The sequence below is a fragment of the Henckelia pumila genome, chromosome 4 (assembly GCF_033568475.1).
Source record: "Henckelia pumila isolate YLH828 chromosome 4, ASM3356847v2, whole genome shotgun sequence".
Taxonomy (NCBI): Eukaryota; Viridiplantae; Streptophyta; class Magnoliopsida; order Lamiales; family Gesneriaceae; genus Henckelia; species Henckelia pumila.
In genome coordinates, this window is record NC_133123.1 from 22595239 (window position 1) to 22618507 (window position 23269).

The 23269-nt window shown below is 33.9% G+C and overlaps 4 protein-coding genes across 7 annotated transcripts; all 4 read left to right on the forward strand.

Annotated features, from left to right (window-relative positions):
- Positions 1–2535: 2535 nt before the first annotated feature.
- LOC140865693 (protein HOTHEAD-like) lies at positions 2536–5142 on the forward strand. The gene is made up of 4 exons (XM_073270412.1): positions 2536–2952; positions 3800–4191; positions 4336–4892; positions 4985–5142. The coding sequence occupies exons 1-4, from the start codon at positions 2670–2672 to the stop codon at positions 5016–5018; spliced, it is 1266 nt and encodes a 421-aa protein (XP_073126513.1). The 5' UTR covers positions 2536–2669; the 3' UTR covers positions 5019–5142.
- Positions 5143–8848: 3706 nt separating this feature from the next.
- On the forward strand, positions 8849–10693 carry LOC140864580 (molybdenum cofactor sulfurase). Its single transcript, XM_073268850.1, has one exon. The coding sequence runs from the start codon at positions 8905–8907 to the stop codon at positions 10672–10674; it is 1770 nt and encodes a 589-aa protein (XP_073124951.1). The 5' UTR covers positions 8849–8904; the 3' UTR covers positions 10675–10693.
- Positions 10694–11244: 551 nt separating this feature from the next.
- On the forward strand, positions 11245–13028 carry LOC140864581 (urease accessory protein F). Of its 4 annotated transcripts, none has more exons than XM_073268853.1 (2): positions 11245–11505; positions 11789–13028. In XM_073268853.1, the coding sequence occupies exon 2, from the start codon at positions 12104–12106 to the stop codon at positions 12836–12838; it is 735 nt and encodes a 244-aa protein (XP_073124954.1). In that variant the 5' UTR covers positions 11245–11505; positions 11789–12103; the 3' UTR covers positions 12839–13028. The 4 variants fall into 4 exon arrangements, with proteins under 4 accessions (XP_073124954.1, XP_073124955.1, XP_073124952.1 ...); XM_073268854.1 differs by having other exon boundaries at positions 11799–13028; XM_073268851.1 differs by having other exon boundaries at positions 11825–13028.
- A 1142-nt stretch (positions 13029–14170) lies between these two features.
- Positions 14171–15446, forward strand: LOC140866356 (transcription factor TCP19). Its single transcript, XM_073271335.1, has one exon. It carries the CDS (start codon positions 14206–14208, stop codon positions 15346–15348), a length of 1143 nt encoding a protein of 380 aa, XP_073127436.1. The 5' UTR covers positions 14171–14205; the 3' UTR covers positions 15349–15446.
- Positions 15447–23269: the final 7823 nt, after the last annotated feature.

The following is a 23269-nucleotide window of genomic DNA, read 5'->3' on the forward strand; positions in this document are numbered from 1 at the left end:
ACAGAGCCTTTGACATCAAAAGGCTGACAACGAACGCATGTAAAAATTTAGACTCTCAATAGCTTTTGGGAGTAGCTATTATTCTAGCCACAAATTTTAGTAAGAAATAAGTGATGGTAGTTACTTCATTATAGACTTGGACGTTTGACCAATGTTGCTAGGTTGCTTGTTAGAGGTACATAAGTACTATCCGAGATATCCTGGTTGAGTATGCATGCTCGATGTGTTTGCATGTTATCTTGCATGTTTTATGTGCATATATTATGTCACGATTATTATGTTACGTACATACATTTTCATATTGAGTCTATACCCTTGAATAACTTGTAGTGGGGGTGACTGATCCCCTTTTTTCCTTGAGTAGATGATTAGACCCGCTAGTACGGGATCAGATCACCTATATCCACAGTAATTTATTTGGGTGTGTGAGCCACTTCTTGATGAGACGTTTCAGTGTGCTACTTGTCATGACACCTTCTTGACTGTGCAAGAGTTTGACCGAGATAGTTTTTCGATATCCTGTACATTTGCATTAACACACTTATAAAATATGTATGAGACATAACTTAGGTTGAACGGACCCAGCAAGTGTGGCTGTTGGAGGCGATGGCTGCAGCTTTTTCCGAGGATGAGTGATTTTGTTCCAGTTTAATTAGTTGGTGTATTCGTACTATTTCGATATATATAGTTGTATTATATTTGAGTATTAATTTGCAGTATTTTCGATTGAGTTGTAATAATTTAATTTTCGGTTGTTTTATCTGTTTATGCTTATCTTAAGTTAATTGCATGTTATTATTATGTATCGTCTCGTAGGTGATTCGAAATGAGTCAGTACAATAAATGAGACAGATGTGATCATTTTCATTCAAGTTGATAGAGAAAGAAGACACATACGATATTGTGCGCCACATGCCTATCAAGTTGACTTGACATTTTTCATTTGGAAAAAAACGCCAACCTCAAGAAATGAAAGCAATAAATAGGCAGCATATATATATGCATCACTCCCAACTTTATTACAAGTTTGAAAGAATTGCCAAATGTTATGAACAGGTAAAAGAAACCAAAAACTGCCCGCATGCATTAAATAATTCCCTCAACAAACTCTTTAATTTAATGGGTACAGCAGAAAGAATCTTTATATGAAAATTTGGTGGCCATTACGCCTTCCGCTGAACTGCTATTCTTTTTTTTTTTTTTCTCAGTACTCTTACTCATCATGAAAATGAAAGAATGCTTTTGCCGATTAAATAGCTTAATTGTTTATAAAAAGAATTGGGTTCTTCATTTGTTTTAGTGCATGCAGAAAAAAGGAACCCGAGTTTATTTAAATTCATTCTGAGTTTATATTTTGCTTTTGTTTGAGTATTATTGGGATTTATAATATGTTTTCGAGAAGATTGTCTTGCAGTGTTGCTTTGGCTTTTCGGCTTTTTTTGCTCATTACTTCTTCTGCTGCAGAACAAGGTACATTCATACGCCGTATAGAGAATTGTTTTAATATATTTTTCTACTCTGATTTTATTTAATTTATATACATATATATATATATATATATATATATATATATATATATATTTATGACCATGACAATTCACAGTATTGAAGAAACATGCGTGTATGTACGATGAATTGCATTTACTTTGAATCTAAAATGCATTATAATGGGCTAATTATGTTGTGTTATACTATCTCCGTCCCAATTATATTGTCTATGTTTTCTTTTTTGTTTATCCCAAATATATAGTCATATACCATATTTAGTAATATTTTTTTACACTTCTTTACTAATATACCCTTATTTACTACACCTTGAAAATTATGCAATCATTTTTTAATACATTGAATAAGGATAAAATAGGAAGTTTATATTGAATTTGTTTTCCCAATACATTTTTCTTAATCTGTGTGAAAATCTAAAGAGGGCAATATATATGAGACGGATGGAGTATATATAATAATTAATTTTTTTTATGTTTTTCTCCATGTCGTTCACTTAACTACATACTAGTATCTTTGATACGTAATACTTGCATAGTCCAAATTTGTTTATTTTTTGACAAATAATATACTAAGACGTCTCAGATTTAATAAGATAGTGTATATATATGTATATAAATGTGATAAAAATGCTTTTTAAAAAAGAATATCAATGGTAAGTTTCATTTTACAATTCAACAAAGTTTTTGGATTTTTCCCCCCAAATATTATAACAATTTTACAGTTCAATTTATTTCCTCTTTTCTAGCTTTAAAGTATATATGCCCGACAATTATAAAATACATGGATTTTTGTATTTGTTAGCACCGTACAACTCTTTTGCCAGAGATGCTACCTCGGCTCCGCCGGTAGAGTACTACGACTACATAATAGTCGGTGGCGGAACGGCCGGCTGCGCGCTGGCGGCAACACTTTCCTCCGCCGCGAAGGTACTCCTACTTGAAAGAGGCGGCCTGCCTTACGACAACCCCAACGTCACCAACATAAGCGGCTTCCCGTTCTCCCTCGCGGACACCTCCCCCACCTCCGCCGCGCAGCAGTTCATCTCCACCGACGGGGTCTTCAATCACCGCGGCCGTGTCCTCGGCGGCAGCTCCGCCATCAACGCGGGGTTCTTCACCAGGGCGAGCGCGGAGTACGTCCGGGAGGCGGGGTGGGACCCACGCATGGCGAACGAGTCTTACGAGTGGGCCGAGAGGAAGGTGGCGTTCCAGCCGCGGGTGGCGGCGTGGCAAGCCGCCGTGAGGGACGGCCTTCTGGACGCCGGGATCTTGCCGTACAGGGGGTTCACGCTCGAGCATCTTCATGGGACGAAGGTGGGAGGGTCCATTTTCGACGAAAATGGTCACCGACATACGGCGGCGGATTTGCTCGAGTACGCTGATTCAACCAAGATTCGTGTATATTTGCATGCAACTGTTCATCGACTCTTGTTTACCTCTGCTCTAGGTAACAAACTTTGCCCTAAATCAACTCCATTGCTTGATATGAAAATTGTTTTTTCTCTTAAATTATATTTGGAATTGTTTTTTTTTTTTAATACGTATTACAATTTTGATATGTTGTCCACTCACCGTGCCCACCATTAAGACATCCAATAGTTGAGTGTTACCTCAATGATGGGCACGATGGTTGGGCGTACAAGATATCAAAACTCTGTATGTATATCATGATTTTGAAATTACAGTTGCTATAATTAATTGGACATTTTGCAGTCACGCTAGATGTGAGCATTATTATATATGTATTTATAGAGCAAATTGTGTTAGCTATTTGTGTAGAAGGATGAGATAGATACACGATAGTTGCTATCCATGCACATTGTACAGTTTAAACCTAGGCTAGATGTATGACATAATTAAGATGCAAACCGAAGAAGGGTAGATTGAAAACAGTTCGATTTTTTAATGGGTCCATCTATAATTATATCGCGTAAAATTTGCATCACGTAACATTAAGAATTAATGAATCAAAGTTCAATATTAGTGTCATATATATATATATATATATATATATAGTTTTGCTATGCTGCCCACCTATGAGGTGTCAATCATCCAATGGATGAGATGAATCATATACAATTGGTTTATCCAATGGATGAGTGTCGCCTCATAGATAGACATGGAGGTGGTTACCGGATGTGGGCAGCATAGCAAAACTCTATATATATATATATATTTTATAGGTTTTATGTATTATGGGACAGCTAGAGTTAACATAATACTTTTAAAAATAATAATGATAATAATAATCGCGATTGGCTTATATTATAACGTGATTAGAATAATATTTGCAGGAGGAAGACCAAAAGCCTATGGTGTTCTCTTTAAAGATTCAAAAGGTCTAAGGCACGTGGCTTTTTTGAACTATGGGCCCAAGAACGAGATCATTATTTCAGCTGGGGCATTGGGCAGCCCACAGCTGCTGATGTTGAGTGGTATTGGGCCAGCCCGTAATCTTGAAGCCCATGGAATTAGAGTGATATTGGACCAGCCCATGGTGGGCCAAGGGATGTCGGATAACCCAATGAATGTGGTATTTGTTCCTTCGCCCCGGCCCGTTGAAATATCTCTCATTCAAGTAGTGGGCATTACTGAAGTAGGCAGCTATGTTGAGGCTGCTAGTGGTTTCTTTGAGCTGGTTTGGGCATATAGAATCGCACAAGATTTTGCTAAGTTGGCAAATCAGGTTAGTACGTACGTTATTATTATTATTTTTAAAAAAAATTATATACTAGTTTTCGATGCAACTCAAACTAATTAACGAGTATATATATCGAGTTAATTATCGGTATTATAAAGTTATGTCTATTTTATTGCAAACATTGTGCAGTCTATGGATGCGTTCACGCTCCCAACCAACTCAACTATCTTCCAAGAACTAATCCAACAGCCTGACCCGACCCGGAGCCGAAATATACAAGCCGGAGTCATCCTAGAAAAGGTGATCGGACCATTCTCGACAGGCTATCTGGAGCTCCAAACCCGCAACCCAGAAGACAATCCACGGGTCACGTTTAACTACTTCCAAGACCCTAGAGACCTCCAAAGGTGTGTTCAAGGCATGGAGATCATAAAACGAGTCGTCGAGTCGCCTTCTTTCTCCGCGTTTCGGTACCCCTTCGCTTCTTTCCAATCCCTCATCGATTTCATGTTGTCGGTACCAATAAATTTGAGGCGAAAACATCTTGGGTCGACGTATTCGATGGAACAGTATTGTATCGACACTGTGATGACTATATGGCATTATCATGGAGGATGCCAAGTGAACCGGGTCGTCGATCGAGACTATCGAGTACTCGGTGTCGACGCACTACGCGTGATCGACGGTTCGACGTTTTATAATTCTCCGGGCACTAATCCTCAGGCTACTGTTATGATGCTTGGAAGGTAAGAAACAGTGACTTCAATTTGACTAAAGTGATATTATTAATTAATGGATTAATTTTAATAACTCAATTTAATTTTTTTTTTTATGGAAGGTACATGGGGCAGAAGATTTTGAACGAGAGATGAAATTGTTATTATTATTTGGTTGTATTTGGTTCATAATTTTAGTTTTATATATTTGCTCAAAATTTGCTTCACCTGATATATATATGTGGGCCGAGTACTCATGTCATGTATCATGATATGCTCCATTTTGCCTATGTATTCCACTTCTACTTTTTTTCCCCCACTTAGATATTGACCTTACACAAGTGCATTAAAGATTTGATCAGTTGAAGGAATATTTTTTTTTTCAGTTTCTATACTTCTTATAATTAGATTTCAAACACGAGATTTTATTTTAAATTTAGAATTTTAATATAAAATGTAATTTATTGGTATAATCACTGTTAAAATTGAAATTGCGAGTATCAAAGAATTTACAATAGTCAAAACATAGCATTTTAATTTTAAACATTAAAATTCATAGCTACTATTAATATAGAGTACAAGGATGATACAAATACATGTATATATATGCTAGTGTGTAAATACATCAAGAATCAATAATGGATTCTTTTTAAAAGTTCTAGGTATTCCTTCTCCAAAAAGGGCAAATGTATGCCAATAAAGTTCATGGAGGAGTGAAAGGAGGAATCTAGTATCATCCTATGGACTCTATAGAGACTTTACATTAATTTCTTGGGGAAAAAAAAAAGAAAGAAAGAAAGAAAAGAAAGGAAAAGATAGTAAAATGTGAGAGAAACTTTAAGTATATTCCATTCCTCTGTTTTCCACTAGTAAAGTGTTATTTATACAGCAACACTAAAAATTTAGTATTAATTCAACCAAAAAAGAGAGAGAGAGAGAGAGAGAGAGAGAGAGAGAGAGAGAGAGAGAGAGAGAGAGAGAGAGAGAGAGAGAGAGAGAGAGAGAGAGAGAGAAATCCAAGAAATTGGTTTGTGTAAGCGAATCATTTATAGGGTTACTCTTAATTGGCATGAATTTCAAAAGGTTTTTTTTTTTTTTTGGGTTTTGTATTTTCTATAATCCAATTTTTATCCACAATTACATATATATATATATATATATATATATATATATATATATATACATGCCAAAGGAGAGTTGCCCAGTGAATGCTTCTGTTTATAAACTTATGGTGTATATTCATAGTATACACCATTTCCTTTTGGTTCAATGGCATACTGCCGTTCTTGCCTTTGGTCCATAAATGAAATACCCTTTAAATTTGATTCTACGAGGAATCGAGTCGTGTACATTACGAGAGGTAAGCAGATATTCGATTTTTTATAATGAGAAATCGTTACATTTTTTCTTGTGTGTGTAGAAATTCAATGTTAATATTCTGTTTAGGATCGGTAATCGGTTTTTTTTATACCCTTATACGTACGATACAATGCAAGAATTATCATCATCGAAATTTGATATGTTTTTGCTATTGAGAGAAAATGGAAGATGCAAAATGCAAGAAAACCTCAAATTGCATGTTTTATGATCAGTTTAATTCTCATGTCTCGTAGAAATTAAAGATGATTTTAAATGTGAAATCCCAATCGAAGACTAATTCATAGGCAATTAATATAATAGTGTTTCTTCAAAATAGTTGCTGGTTAGTTTTAACTTTAGTATTTGGCTAGATTTTGAATAAGTTAAGGGTGAAAATTAAATTAAAATAAAATAAAGCGGACATATCCTTTTCTTTTTGTTGATTCATGTGTTTTTCCTCTTAGAGATCGATCTTTAAAAGGCCTATGTTGAACATGTCCCAACTAATATTCATTCACTTGCATATTATATGATGTTTTTTTTTGTACTCAAGGTTTACAAGTACAATAATTTTTTTAAAAAAAAGGTTTTAAAGGGAATAATACAATTATGTGTGTGATGTAGCAAAAAAATGACGTTACCCGATTGGAGAAAATCCGGGTAATCCGTTGAGATTCGAACGGCCGGATTAGTACTTGAACAAGTCTATAGAACGAGCTTTGTGGATCGTTAATCACAAAGCAAAGTGAGTAGCGTCGGGGGTTGTCATGTGAAGACACTCCAACGCTCAAGTCAGTATTTGTGCAATAAAAGTTCTAGAGAACTAGAACATTGACTATAAAGAGCGTACTTTAAAAATAAAAAAAAACTTGAGCAATTTGTAGATAGTTTAAGAGTTTTATAGACTTGAGCCTCTTATTGGCTTTTAAAAATTTATGGATCTTGATAAAATGTTCAAATAAATAACCAAATAATATGAGACCTAAATGAATTGAATAACTGGGCTTAGGCCCATGAGAAAGTCATTACTATCAACGTGTAATCTTTCATGAAAATACAATCATTTTCACATAATGTACGTTAAGCAAATTAAATAATAAAGTTGGTCAATTTTTAATCAGAAGACATAATAAATAATTCTAACTATCGATGTTAATGGTGCCAGTAATGAGTAATGACATCCAAGTCCTAGCATAAAATAAAAGGTTATTTTGTCTTTTAGTGAATGTATTAATTTTCATCTACCAAAACATCCATATAAAAAATATACTCATATTCTCGAAAAGCCATCATATCAAATCAGTATTTTAACATATTATTTTTTACAAATATATAATATTTAGGACATAAATAATTAATATAAATAATAAAATCCTAGATTTCAGTTGGAGATGAGTATTATAGATCTTAAAACCAAGATATCGTCTCAAATTTAAAATTTTAATGTCAAATAAAGTATAAATCATATACTCAAACATATTTTTGTCAACCCTTTGGCTTTGATGCCGGCCACTAAAGAACCTTTATTTTTCTTCATTTCACTTTTTTTTTATTTTTTCATGGAAACTAAATTTTTTATGTCATTAATGATGACCAAAATTTGAGGGTCCAAGAATGGGCAAAATGGTCCCAAAGTCACGTGTTAAGGATTTCTGCATTTAAAACTCGAAATTTTTTCTTTTCCTGATATTTTATTTCATCATAACACAAAATATATTTCGTATTTTATGATAATTTTCTTTGTTGAAAACGATTATAATCGTATTTATATGATTTTTAAATTTATTTTTAAAATACACAACGTACCATTCACATTTCATAATTTAAAGCAACGACTCGTCATAATGCCAAGTCAAGCATTATACAAAAAGAGGAAATGACATATATCATCTTTGTCAAATCTCGGGTTTGCTGATAACTTTTTATGAAAGTCTTTTGAGCTACTAGCCCTTTGTGATTTTATATCTGTAGCATACACACCTCTTCCGACTAAAAAATAACTAAACTATCCTTAAATGACTTTTATGAACTCTTTTACCACCCTTTATTAAAAATTTAAATTAAAAATCATTGCATTTACTTATATTTTCAATTAATTTTATTTATACAATCATTTTAATTTATTTAAACATTAAATTTTATTTAAAAAATAATTAAACTTATTACTTTATTTAATGTAATAATATAATTTACTATTAAAAAATATTTCACGTATAACAAATATTAAGATAAAATAATTATATATAATTTTCATAGTTATTTAACTAAAATTTGATTATTTTATTTAATTAAATATAAAATTATAAAACAAAATTAATTTAATTATTTATTTAAGTAGGAATATTTTTGTCATTTTTTAGTTGGAAGAAGTATGGGAAAAACTGTATATGCTACAAATCTAAAATCAGATAGGGTTATTAGCTAAAAAAAAATTTATATAAGATTATCAACAAATTCGATATTTCATAATTATGATATATGTAATTTTTACTTATACATATTCAAAAGAAGAAGTCAATGCTTGTGCTATTGAATATAATCATTTGAATGTCCCTTTCCAATCAAAGTGTTTAATATTGAAAAACAATACTTTTTTCACACTTCTCTTCAAAAGCAAGCATCCGAAGCACATTAAAAAGAATGAATCAAATGCCCAAAACATACATCAAGAAACAAAGAAAAGATGAATCCACCTAGATTGAAGGAGGCAACACAAGTATGCCTTCAAGGTTGCTGTTCTAATCCCATCTTCAATACATGCGAACCGCAACGAGAACGAACTACAAGGATTCGAAGCACCACTTCTTCAGTTTGTCGCCACAATTTCGCAGCCGTGACAAAGTCTTCCTTCTTCCCGAACACACATTTTACAAACCATGAATCTATCCCTTCTTTGCAAGAAGCCTACACGCAGTTTGCTAAAGTTTATCCCAAGTATGAAGAAGCTGATCGAATTGACAAGATTCGAGCCCAAGAGTATAGCCAACTCGCCGTTTCTAACCATGTGTGCCTTGACTATATCGGTGTTGGCCTCTTTTCGCAGTCTCAGGTTAAGTCGGTTGAAATCGAATCTGCAGCTTCTTCACAAACTCAAGAGTCTGGTTTTCCCTTTTTTTGTTTGACTTTCAAGTCAGTAAACCTCAAGTCACAGCTGATTCATGGTGGGGAAGGATCCGGCCTCGAATCTGCTTTCAAGAAAAGAATAATGGATTTTCTTAAAATCTCTCAAAATGATTATTCTATGGTTTTCACAGCTAATAGGTCGTGTGCTTACAAACTTGTGGCAGAATCTTACCCTTTTCAATCTAGTCGAAAACTACTCACGGTATACGATCATGAGAGCGAGGCAATTGAGGGGATGATCAATGTGTCAAAGAAGAGAGGGGCTCGTGTCATGGCAGCGGAGTTCAAGTGGCCGAGGATGAGGATTCGCTCACTTAAACTTCAAAACATGATTGTCGGAAAGAAGATGAAGAAGACGAATAGAGGGCTATTCGTGTTCCCTCTTCAGTCAAGAATGACAGGAGTTAGCTATTCCTATCAATGGATGACAATGGCACAGGAACATGGATGGCATGTCTTGTTTGATGCCTGTTCATTGGGGCCGAAAGAAATGGATAGCTTCGGGCTGTCACTTTTCCAACCAGATTTCCTCGTCTGCTCATTCTACAAGATTTTCGGGGAAAACCCAACTGGCTTTGGATGCCTATTTGTCAAGAAAAGTACAGCACAAATCTTGGAAGATTCAACTGGTGCTGGCATTGTATCTATCACACCATCAAAGGATCTGTTCAGCTTCGTTGAGGATTCTTCAGGCACAGATACAGAGCTCGAAAAAATATCAAAACGTTGGACAGAAGGAGATTCTGTCCGTAAAATTTCCGAGGACAATGAAATCTCGAAAATGGAATGCAGATGCTTGGATCAGGTGGATTCGTTAGGATTAATGATGATAGGTAGCAGAGGGAGGTATCTCATAAATTGGCTCGTCAATTCACTCACGAAACTTCAACATCCTAATAGGCTCGAAAACTGCCCTCTGGTGACAATATACGGCCCAAATGTAAAATTTGATCGCGGACAGGCTTTAGCGTTCAATATACACGACTGGAAAGGAGAGAAAATCGATCCCATTCTTGTACAGAAGCTAGCAGATAGAAACAATATTTCCGTAAGCCAAGGATTTTTGCGCCACATTTGGTTCCCGGAGAAGTACGAAGAGGATAAACACGGAATCATATCAAGAAACATCAAAGAAAAAGAAACATTTAGAATCAAGAACTGCAAAATTGAACAGGGAATTACTGTGGTGACCGCTGCATTCACTTTCTTGACCAACTTTCATGATGTATATATGCTCTGGGCATTCATTGCAAGATTCTTGGATGCAGATTTTGTAGAAAAGGAGCGGTGGAGGTACACGGCCCTGAATCAGAAAACCATTGAAATTTGAGAATGAAATTGTATTGTTAAATTGGAACAGAAAACAAAAATGTATACCTGATCCAAGTTATGGATTGGGATCATTTCATTGTGTGAAGTTTTTATAACCTTTCAGTGTGAAATTCAACTTTTTTTGTTTGTTTGCACCATCTTACTTTTGAAGCTGTTACATGACGAGAATGCAAAGAAATGCATACTTCACAATGAATTTGAAGTGATCATATTGCAATATTGGTCAAGGAATACATACAGTTTCAATTCCCATCTTGCACATTTGTCAACATAGGTCACTTATCAAACACAACATTTTGAGGCAAAATTTATATTTCGGAGTCGTGAAAATTCAACATTTCTCTTGTTTGAAAGTGCTATGTTGCCCCTGTTGCTCCATTACTCAAAATTCTCTTTACGCATTTAATCAAACATGTAATGAACAGTGCCAAAAAGTTTTGCAGTTGTACAAGTCACGGAGAGAAACTAATTCAAGATTCAAGAACGATCAAATAAGCGTTATATCATTTTCCCAGAACAAAAAAATTACAGGGAAATTACCCCGATCTCAACGTCCTCCTGAAAAAATTCCAAAAAACTTTCTTCCGCAAGTTAAACTATTAATACTTACGTTTACTATATATATATATATAGTTTATGTATAATATTATATAAAAATTATTCTGCTTTATAGCTTCCAAAAAAATCCAAAAAGGTTTCTTCCGCAAATTAAACTCCCATTTAGGGTCAACGTGATAACCCAACCCTTTTTCCTCAATTCTTGCATTTTTTTCGCCTCCTTTTACAATATCCTTGCTGGAATGGCTAACCCCTGAGAAGCCGATATGAGGTACTTCTTCATGCTTTAAACCAGAGAAAATTTGTTAGCGAGAAATACTTTCATGATTTCAATAAATTCTTGATCTCATTAAATGTGAAAGACTTGATTTTTAATCTTGGCGGTGATGTTATTTGCTCTCTAATTCTTGGATTTGTATAATCTGTTATGCAACTGTTTAAGGCGAAATCACAGAATTAATTTCTGATTTAAATGGGTAATTTCATTAGCATGCTGTTGCATTTTTTTTACCCCCATTTTCTTCTTAGTTTGTTGACTTGTTTGGATCAACAAGAATGGAACAGTTATGTGAATAAGCGATGTGATGCAGCTCACTTTTGTGGATCCAATTCAAACGACCCCTTGGTAAGCCATAGATGAATGAACTCGAAGCTAAGAGACCACAGCAGTGAATAGAACAATTGATTGGTGGCAACGATTGCTTGTGCAAAGCATCAAAAAGTAGTGTGATAGTTTGTGTTTAAAAGATTTGAAGTACACAGATATACTCGCTATAACTTTTGGTAAAGACATCAGGAGAACATTTATAGCTTCGTGCCGGATTTGGGATCCTGCCCTGTATCATTGATTAGAGCAAATTGGCATTCATATGGAGGTTGAAGGTCAAGAAAATGATCGAGACGAGGAGCCGTCTCCATCCACTGGTTTTGCTCAGTTATGGAGTCAATGGCAACTCCTAGATTCCGTGCTCCCCACCGGTGGATTTGCTCATTCTTTCGGTCTCGAATCAGCCGCGCAAGCACGATTGGTCGTTCATCTCGAAGACCTACAAACTTATGTCATCCATGTACTTGAAAACACCGGAAGCCTACTTCTTCCTTTCATATATGCCATGACCATTTCACCAGACGAACAAACATGGCATAAAATTGATAAACTCCTAAATGCCACGCTCACAAACGATGTTAGTCGTAAGGCATCAATGTCTCAGGGATCAGCCCTCATGAGAGTAGCTGCAGCAGTTTTCTCCGAAATCCCTTTGCTTAAGATGTTGAGGAGTTCTGCTTTGGCAACTGGGGGAATTGCTTTCCACCACGCTCCCATTTTTGGACTCGTATGTGCCCTTCTTGGATTTGGGCCTGAGATTGCTCAAAGAGCATACATGTTTGTTACAATGCGAGACATTATATCTGCTGCCACAAGGCTGAATCTGGTCGGACCGATGGGTGCTGCGGTGTTGCAGCATCGGGTCGCTTCGGTTGCAGAGGAGTTGTCGAAAAAATGGATGAATCGGGACGTCGAGGAGGCGTGTCAGGTGTGTCCTTTGCTTGATATTGTGCAGGGGTGCCATGGATACTTGTTTTCAAGACTCTTTTGTTCTTGAAGTTTCTTTTTTCTTTTTTTCTTTCTTTCGGTCTCCATTATACCTTGCAGTGTAGCCTATGCTTCATCTGCTGGAGATACACTCTATGCATACATTGCTTGAGGATTAAATAATACCAGTGACAAAGTCGCACACGATTTGTTTGCTAGTACAGTTTGGTTTTGGAAAATCAGTTTTTGAAACTTATTCATCGGTTTTGTCAATAGATTCGTTCTTAATACTCGTATGTAGTTTAGTTGAAGCAGGAGTTTAGTGTCACATTGAAGAACCAAATGAGTTAACTATACATTACTCAAGTTTAATAAAGAGCTATAGACAAAGTTTATGTATAAATTTGTAACTAATGTAGTCTGTAAACTGCTATGAATCACATTGAAATCTAAATGAAAAGATCATGACTATCCAAATTCATATCTCTGTTCCACATTTGGCTAACACAGAAATTTTGTCAATTGAAAATTATCAAACAAGCATATTTTAAATAGATTATTATGTAAAAGTTGCAAACAACAAAAAATTATGGTCTAACTTTTTCAATACCACAATATATTATTACTCCAAAAAAAAGTAATTACAAAAAAATAACCATTTCACCAGACGAACTTACATGGCACAAACTTATGAACTCCTAAAAAGGAGTCAATCGATCAATGTCTCAAAGATCAGTCCTCGTGAGAGTACCTGCGGCTCCGAAATCCCTTTGCTTAAAACGTTGAGGAGTTCCACTTTGACAATTGGGGTCATTGCTTTCCACCACGATGCGTCGATGCCATTTTTGGATTCGTTTATGTGCTTCTTGGATTCAAACCCGCGGTTGCTCTACATCATGCATGTTTGTTAACATGTGATGTGAGATGTTACATCTGCTGCGACAAGGCTGAATCTAGTCGGACGGTTTGGTGCTTCAGTGTTGTAGAATCAGGTCGCTCCGGTTGCAGAAGAGTTGTCGAAAAAAAAAAAAAGGATGAATAGGGGTCATGGACGAGGCCTGTTAGGTGTCCTTTGCTTGATATTGTACATGGATACTAATACTGGTTTTCAATCTTGCAATCCCCATTGCATTTTCCAATATAACATATACATTATTTGCAAGAACATATAATAAAAAGATTATTTTATAGTTTGAATACCATTCAAACCAATATTTGATTTGAATTAGTTTTCTTGTAAAATCCATTGAAAGTCTCAACTCAATTCATGTATGTATGTATACCAAATTCATAGAACTGCCAAAAGTTTGACCAAATGAATCACAATTACAGATCTTTATAATATACAACATCGCCACGTGTCATAATCTGAAAGCGTTGTGAACTTCCGAATAAATATGCACCATCGATTCCCTTTGCCCAACAAATATATAGGAAATGGCACCACCGAGAGGGACCCTCACCCTTTCTCCCATCACCCGTTTGATAAAAGGTGGGACCAAAATATTTTCTTCCAAGAAATTTATACACATGGCCTCAATCTTCCGCCACCACCTCCGCCTCGAGAATCTTGAACCTCAAGAAGAGCACGACGTCGCCGCCCTCTCCTCCGATCCCCTCCTCCCTAATGAGTATACTATTACGGCCCTGGAAACGGCGGAGACCGACCCATCTCCTCCCAGAGGCTCGGAGATTCCGCCGCTGTTGAAAGATGAGCCGGATGACGGGGATTTGAGGGGGGATTTGTCGGTTGGGTTGAGGGCATCTCCGCCGAAGGAGGTGGCGGCGGCGGCGCCACCGAAGAGGTCGAGTAAGGACCGGCACACGAAGGTGGAGGGACGCGGGCGGAGAATCCGGATGCCGGCTGCGGTTGCGGCGAGGATTTTCCAGCTGACGCGGGAGCTGGGCCACAAGTCCGACGGCGAGACGATTCGTTGGCTCCTCGAGCGCGCCGAGCCAGCTATCATAGAGGCAACGGGTACCGGCACCATCCCCGCCATAGCTGTCTCGGTGAACGGCACACTCAAAATCCCAACCACCCCTTCCCCCGCCGCCGCCGCCCCAGAATCCCCGAGAAAACGGAGGAAAAGGGCTTCGAATAGCGAGTTTTGCGACGTCAACGACTCTTCAAACTTCGCCCCCGTCGCACCCATTGCACCCCAAGGGCTTGTTCCCGTATTTCCAACCGGAACCTTCTTCATGATCCCCCCCACAGGCGCCTCCGCCGCACCGCCCAGTCATCCGCAGTTCTGGGCCATACCAGCCACGGCAACTCCAGTTTTCAACGTCTCCGCTCGACCCATTCCAAATTTCATGACGTTCGGCGCTCCTACGGTCGGTAACACCTCCGCCATCGCCTACGGCGGCGGTGAGACACAAGTTTTGCCGGATAACAGCATAAAATCCAGCGCAAAGGAACCTGCAACAACCATGGCACCGAATACAGCAAATGGTACAAGAAATGGTACGCAGATCCTGAGGGATTTTTCGTTGGAGATTTACGATAAAAAGGAGCTTCAGTTCATGGTGGGCTCTGCTGATTCAAGGACTCTTGAACAAATTCCTTCCTCTAAACCCTAAACCAGAACTGAACTTGGGTGAGATTAGACTATGGTTTTTGGTCATAGTCTTTTTTTATTTTTGTCATGTTTTGGTCCAATTGTTAAACAATTTTGCTAATTACTAATGACATTTTCTTACTCAGTTTTCATCTATCTTTCTTCTTTTGTTTAAATATTTTTTATTATTATGTGACAAATTTAATTTTCAGATCTAAAAAGTTTAAAACTACAACACTCGTGTGATTGAGATGTGACACTTTTTCTACAAGTCTTATTATATCAAACATCAAATTAATGCATTTATGATAAAATAATATCTCATACATGAATTTAAGTTATGCTACCTTTTGGAAAGAAACTCAAATATATGCCAAAAGTTGTGAGTATCTCTACTTGCACTAATGTCAAATATAATTTTACAATGATAGTGGCCTAATAGCGTAAAATGAATCACATCTATGTTATATCGAGATCATTTCTTTTGGTGAATTTTTTTGTCAACCATTACATTTGGATGAATCCCACCAAAACAGGTGAATGAATTTGGTGTAAATTTTGATTCTTGTGATTTTCGATTATGTTATCATATTTATTTGGATTCATTTATATAGTTAGGTTTTCCTAAATCTTAGGATAATTTCATATCCACTTGGTCTTCATTAGAGCTGTCAAACGGGTCAACCCATGGCGGGGCGGGCCGTCCCACCAAAAACCCACCTTTTGGCGGGTCGATGGCGGGCCGACCCACCATCCTGGCGGACTGGAAATCCTCAACCCAACCCAACCCAAGGTGGGTTGCGGGTTAGGCGGGTCGGCCCAGAGGTTGGATCACGACAAAAAAAATAAATAAAAAATATTATAATTAATTATAAATATCATTTCATAAATAAATATTAATAGAAATATAATAATAAAAATTTTAATTATTGATTTCATGTGTGTAAATTTTATATAAAGTAATTAATACAAAAAAAATCACAACTTTTATTAAAAAATTCATATATAACAATAAAATTAAAAATAAATTATTAATTTTACAAGCCCGCAGGCCAACCCGCGCTGGTCGCGGGCCTAGGCGGATTGGCCCATCTAGGCCCACCTTTTGTTGGGTTGAAAAAATTTCAACCCAACCCACTTAAATTATGTGGCGGGTCGGGCCAATCGGACGGGTCTAACCCAAATTGACGGCTCTAGTCCTCATGTTCTTTGAGCTAACTTCAACAGAAGAAATGTAACTAGTGTAATTTCAATTGGGTCTCACCCATTTGATGGGTCGACTTGAATCGTTGTATGTTTTCGTTGTAGCTTGCCTTGCTCGAGATACTTCATTGTCGAATAAGAGTCGATTAAGGGAGTGTTTGTAAAAAATTATGTTTTTGTAAAAGTGATTAAATTTATAAATTACAAAAAGTTAAGAAAAATCAAAAGTTGGTAGTGTTTGAAAAAAATTTGAAAATCTAAAAATCAAAGTTGTGTAGTGTTTGATAAATAAGTGATTAAAGTGATTTTAACATTTACATTTTTATTAGAATTAATTTTGGAGAAATCATAATCATCATATGACTAGTTTTTAGATTTCAATTGAGTTAAGCATAAGCTTACACATAATTTAAGTTTAAAAAATACACAAAAGTGATTTTTTAAGCTAAAATCTAACACAATCACTTTTTTTTTAGTGATTGCAAACACTCCCTAAGATTGTGTTCGGATTAATGGTCTAGAACGATTATCAAATTCTTTAACAAGTTTGAATAAACAAAATTTAAGAAAATTTCATACTTATCAAGTAGTCATCAATTTAATTAGTAATTTTTGTGAAATTACAACTAAAATAGGTTCATTTGAACTCCACTTCTCGACTAGCCAAATCCCAGGATATATTTTTATATACATAAAAATAAATTATTAGTAAAATTTTTTGAAAAGTTGGATTTTCATTTTCCTTGGAGGTCTGAAAAGTTGGATTTGCCCATAAAATTAAAAGATAATATAATTTAGTGGCCGGTGATGTGAAATTAATTAATAGCTGCACGTGAGTTTTGGGGTGCACGTGGAAAGTGGACCCCCCACGTGAGTTGTGTGGTCCACTGTTGGGTGGGGGTCCTCGTGGATGTTGATAAACATTATCTATAAAGCTCCAAATTGGTTCCCGCTACTTTAAAATTTCAGGGAAAAAAAAAATTAAAAATTCATGACATTGGTTTGTTATAAAAAAAATTTCATTTAATTCAAATACAACAAAGTCCGTCTCTTGTCAAACCAACTCAAGAATTTTATTAAGACGAGCCATTTATAAACAAAATGGATTTTTTATGATCGGACGGTTCGAAAATCAATATCACAAAATGGATTCCTAATACAAACGTATATTATTATTATATACATTCTTTTTATTAAATACTAAAGGTATCAACATTTAAAAATATGGTATCTTAGTTTATCTAAAACATGAAAACAAAAAATTTATAATATAGTTTCATGAGTTAATTTTATAAGATGTATGTACATATAAAAAATATTATTTTGTATTTAAAATTTATTGATTTTCATTATAGATACGAATGAATCGATGCAAATTATTTAAATCATTCTAATTTAATTTTATTTTATATAAATCAAAGGTCACGAGTGATTAAAAATTTTGAATTCTACACTAATAAATATAATGTTTTTAATTCATTTATATTCCACACCAATCAATAAATTCGTTTATAATCAAAATTTATTTTTTTTAAAACCAAAATATTATTTTTTTTAAAAAAAAAATCAAAAGGAAGGGGAAGGGAGAAAGAAAGTCTCCGTATTTCCTTGGGGAGTGGACCCCGCGAGACACTCTAGGAATAGGCGCGTGGTGGTCCCCACAGGCTGCTGCTTCGGGGACAATATGCCAGCCTGGATATGCGGCTAGACATTTAATTTTAAGTAATAGTGATTTTAATTTAACAATATATAAATATATTATATAAATGATACAATATAAATTATTATATTATATTATCATAAGAAATATATAAGCTATAGTTTTTTTTTAAGCTATAAAAGCTATAGTTAGGAATCAAAGTTAACGTTTGGATTTTCTTATAATTTATATTTAAGTAAACTCAATGGCTCTTTAATAAAATTAACCTCATAAATATCGGCAAATTATAAAATCGATGTTTTAAGTCGATCTCATCTTGATTCGATTCATTAAATAATTGAATTTATTTTCAATCATTTATTTTTTGTTATTTTGCTAGGAATTAAATACACCGAAAAAGATAATATTTGTTTCATATTTGTATACTGTTTTGGAGATTAATAATAACAACAAACAAGAATAAGTACGATAGTGTACGGTAAAAATTGCAATGGATTGGGTATGGTTAGGATATTGTATCTCAATTTTAATACGCATTTATTAAATTTATTTTCATACTCATACTCATCGGGTATTCAATTTCATCTTCATCCTCATACTTATTGGAGGATCGAATATTCATATCCTAATCATATCCTCATTTATTGTATCTACTCCATAAAAATATATTTTTTCAAATTTGAATTATTTTGATAAAACTATGCTTATTTAATAAATTTTATACCAACATTTTTAAGAAAACAATAAAAAAATAAAACATAAAAGAAAATCTACAACCTAAGAATTATATATTATATAAAAAATAAAACTACTAAAAAAAGAGCATTAGTTTTATACTAATAATTTTTATTATTCCATTAACTAACATAATTTAACAAAAAAATTAAATGATGATTTATTTAATATAAATTAATATGTATATATATATATATATATATATATATTTAATCGGGTATCGGGTCGGATATGAGTAGGATATTACTAGATTCTCCTCCATCCTCATATATGAGATCCCCATACCCATTTACTTATTTATTTAATCGGGTTCAAAAAATGTCTTCATATCCTCCTCCATTCTGGTCGGATATCGAATTCTTCATCGAGTTCGGAGAAAATTGTCATCCCTAAGTAAACAACTATAAATTAATATCTGTCATAAACATATATATCTGTACAATAAAAAAAATTATAAATTAACATCTGTGATAAACATATATATCGACTAAAAACACGTCTTACAGAATTGATATGCAATAATATATACCATTTTGTTACTCTTATTTGTAGTTGGTAATGGATGAAGTTGTATTTATTTTGCTTACATACTTTTTGATTTATTAGTATTAATATTAACATTATTAATTTAAAAAAACTTAAACATTTATTTAAAATAAAACTAGAAGAATCGATATTCTAATTTATTAACTAATTTCATTTTATTACTTATATTTGTTGTTGGCTTTATGATCCTTCATAATTGGAAGGGGTGAATTCAAATTTTCAATTACATATTTAATATTGACTTACACATTGATATTGCTCCCCGTATAATTGAAATTATTGGAATCATATTTATTATTCGTACAAAGTAATTGTACGAAATAAAAATTGTTTCCCTTCAACTGGGCCTTCACTGAATCAGTTTCCCTTACCCTTATTTGGGCCTTTAAAAAAATGTTAAATAAACAATATTTTGGGCCTTGTTTATAATAATATAGAATGTATCCGTCTGGATCGGAGAGCAGGACCGAAAACATTATCATCATTATTTTATTAAGGGTATGTTTGGTTGCATATTAGTAATATTTGTATGATTTATCTTATCCAATCTCACGTTTTTTTATCATATTATTTATCCATCTACTAATTATTTATATTACATCAATCAAATCATTAATTAATTATTTTGCATCAATCAAATCATTAAATTTAAATTATTATATTATCTTTTATAAATAACATTATTTATATTTTTTAATTAATAAAGGACAAAATTGTATCAAAAATTTAATCAATCAAATATAACAAACTATTATCAATCAAATCAAATAATATTTTAACTTTTATTTTTTATTTATTTTTTATTACATTATATTACTTATCTTATCTGCCAAAACAAACGTCGATACCTAATTATGTCACAATTTTATTAATCGTAATTAAAGAAAAAATTTATACATAATATGATCTTCAGTCTATCCAATACACACACGCTCTCTGTCTCTCTCATATTCTCAAGTTTGGGTGATCTCTCCGACTAGAATAATTGTCACGTAAAAAAACAAAAAAATTGAAAAAATTAGATATATTGAAATTGAAATTCGACGACATAAAAAACCAAAATATTTCGCAAACATGCCGGCAAAAATGCCAAAAGCAATTTTCAGTTACAAAATTGTGTGGCCTGGGTTAATAATTAATAATTAAAAAAAGGTTTACATGCAAAAACCAAAATAATATCCTCCAATGGTTCCATTTAAGAACCGATCTATATTAAATATATATAGCTTCCTCTAATCACCATTACATGGATATATCTTTAATTGTCTTATCTTGAATATGTATTATTGCACTTAGCTTTTGAGAATAGCCACAACTACAAATTGATTTAGAAGGCGTAATTAAGGAGAGAAATTTGACGTATTTTAGTGGTCGAAATATGAATATCTCCAAAATTATATTATATTATAATATTTCATTACGGACCTTAATTGTTCCTTCCCTCTACTAGATCCCTCCTTAACTTTGTAGCTTTTTTTTTTTTTTATCAAGACTTTGTAGCTATTAAATGCGCATACACGTATATTTATATACACGTGTATGCATAATGTATATAATACTAATGTTTCATTTTACATACTGTTTTCATCAATCACCGTCCTGTTTGGTTTAGTCAAACCGGGAAAAAAGCAAAAGAGTTATGCTATATGTGGAATGAAGATCGTATACACGGTTAACATTATTTTTGAAATCACAAAATTATTTCAAATGCATTTTAATTAAAAAAAAACTCTTTTGAAAATACGTTTGATATAGTTTTATAATTTTAAAAGTAATATATAACATCAACGGTTTCTAAAGACAAATATCTAAATTTATTGTAAGTAAAAAATACACTCGATCTATATTAAAAAACAAAATGAACACGAATCAATATGGTTTGTTGGTTCTTCCCAATTAAAGGACTTATTTAGTGCAATTTATCTCACGCGGACCACTTTATCAAATATTTTTATTTATTTATTTCAAATCAAATGAGGATTAGAAGGCTCGTCTTGGTTTCGAACTTGATATAGAGATGAGAGAACTCAGAGTCCATTTGGATAAGTACGTACTCTAAAAATATATTTAGGTTTCGTTTGGATATGTATTTATAAAACATTTTTATAAAAATATTTATTTAAAGTTTTTTATAAAATGTTTTTAAAGTTATTTTAAGAATAAATATGTATTTGAACAACTATTCTATAAAAATATTTTAACATTTCAAAAGTCATGTTTTTCATCTTTGTCTTTCATGGTTCTTTGGTAAAACATCTAAAAACCTTTCAAGTATTATTAAAAAACTATAATTGGAGAACACTTTTAAAAATAGTTTTCAAAAACATTTTACCAAATTTTTATCCAAACACATACTTTAAGTTTTTTTCACTTATAAAACACTAAAAACGTTTTTAAAGTGCATGTCCAAACGGAACCTTAATGTTTTATAAGTTTTAAAAAATTTAAAGTGTTCGGATAGAATTTTGTGGAATGCTAAAACAAATTTGTTTCTATGTCGGACGAGCAACCAAGACAATTAGAGTGTTTTTTTAGAGTACAAGTACAATCTTAGATTCAAATATCAACTATAGAATGAAACTGTCCGCACAACCGACGAGGCTTGAGTAAGGACTCAAGACTTGCTTATCTTGAGCCAAAAAATTACAAAACAAATTAATAAATCTATCTAAATAAATTATGGCAGCTACCCGCAGTCAACAAAAATCAAACCTGAGACCAAATGGTCTCAGAGTCTGAGCCTTAGCCTTAATGGCTAAGGCCTCATCGGCGAGACAATTATAGTTATTTAACAGAGGCAAAGTTTTATTTCTTTATAATATGATAGCGTGGAGCCTCATACAAAGGACTAGTGAACATGAGGGGTTGTGTATCTATTTGGGTGTCAATGAGTCGGTTTATTTTAGCCCATTTAGGTAGTGTTTGCAACCTCTAAAAATAAGTAATTATGGAGATTCTCTTCACAAATTAGTTTGGAATAATTGTGATTTTGTCTCATGTCTACGAATAATCTCTTATCACTTTCTTGTTTTTAGCTTCATATATATATATATATATATCTTCGCCAAAGTTCGGTCTAACCCATTAATATCTGATGTCTCTCTTTTCCTACTCACATAATTGTCGGCAAAAGACACATGGGAGACATGCATTAAATGCATGTGTTACATATTCAAATATGGTAGGCAGAAAATGGATGAAAAATGTGAAGGAAATTCACAATGAATTTCCTTTCTCATGACTATGCCGTGTTCAGACGAGAATCCTCACTATAAATAGGTGTCTTCCCTCGACATTTCAGGATTATCCCTCAGCCTCAAGCATTCTTCTGTTCTTGAGTGCATTTCTTCTCTCCCTAGTTATTTCTATATATTTGTGAGATAGGTTTTCTCCTGTATAAGAGAGTGAGTGTCTCTTTGGAAACACAGAGGGAGGTTGTAATTCTCCAAATATTATAGTGGAATCTTTTGGTCTTGCCCGTGGTTTTTACCCTAATAATTTTTGGGGGTTTTCCACGTAAATCTTGGTGTCTATTTTATTATTCAATTTCCATAGTTTCTATCTCGTAATGCTGCACCTGGGACCAACAAGTGGTATCAAAGCCTTGGCATAAAATTTCTTAAAATTTTGAGTATGCTCTGTGGTTGCAGCTTTGACTGATCTTCCACATCAGAAAAGATTTTTTGAAGATTTTATAAGGCAGGATTCTTGTAGTCAAGATGACGGCAAAATACGAGATAGAAAAGTTCAACGGGAGCAATTTTTTGCTGTGGAAATTGAAGGTGCAAACAATTCTAAC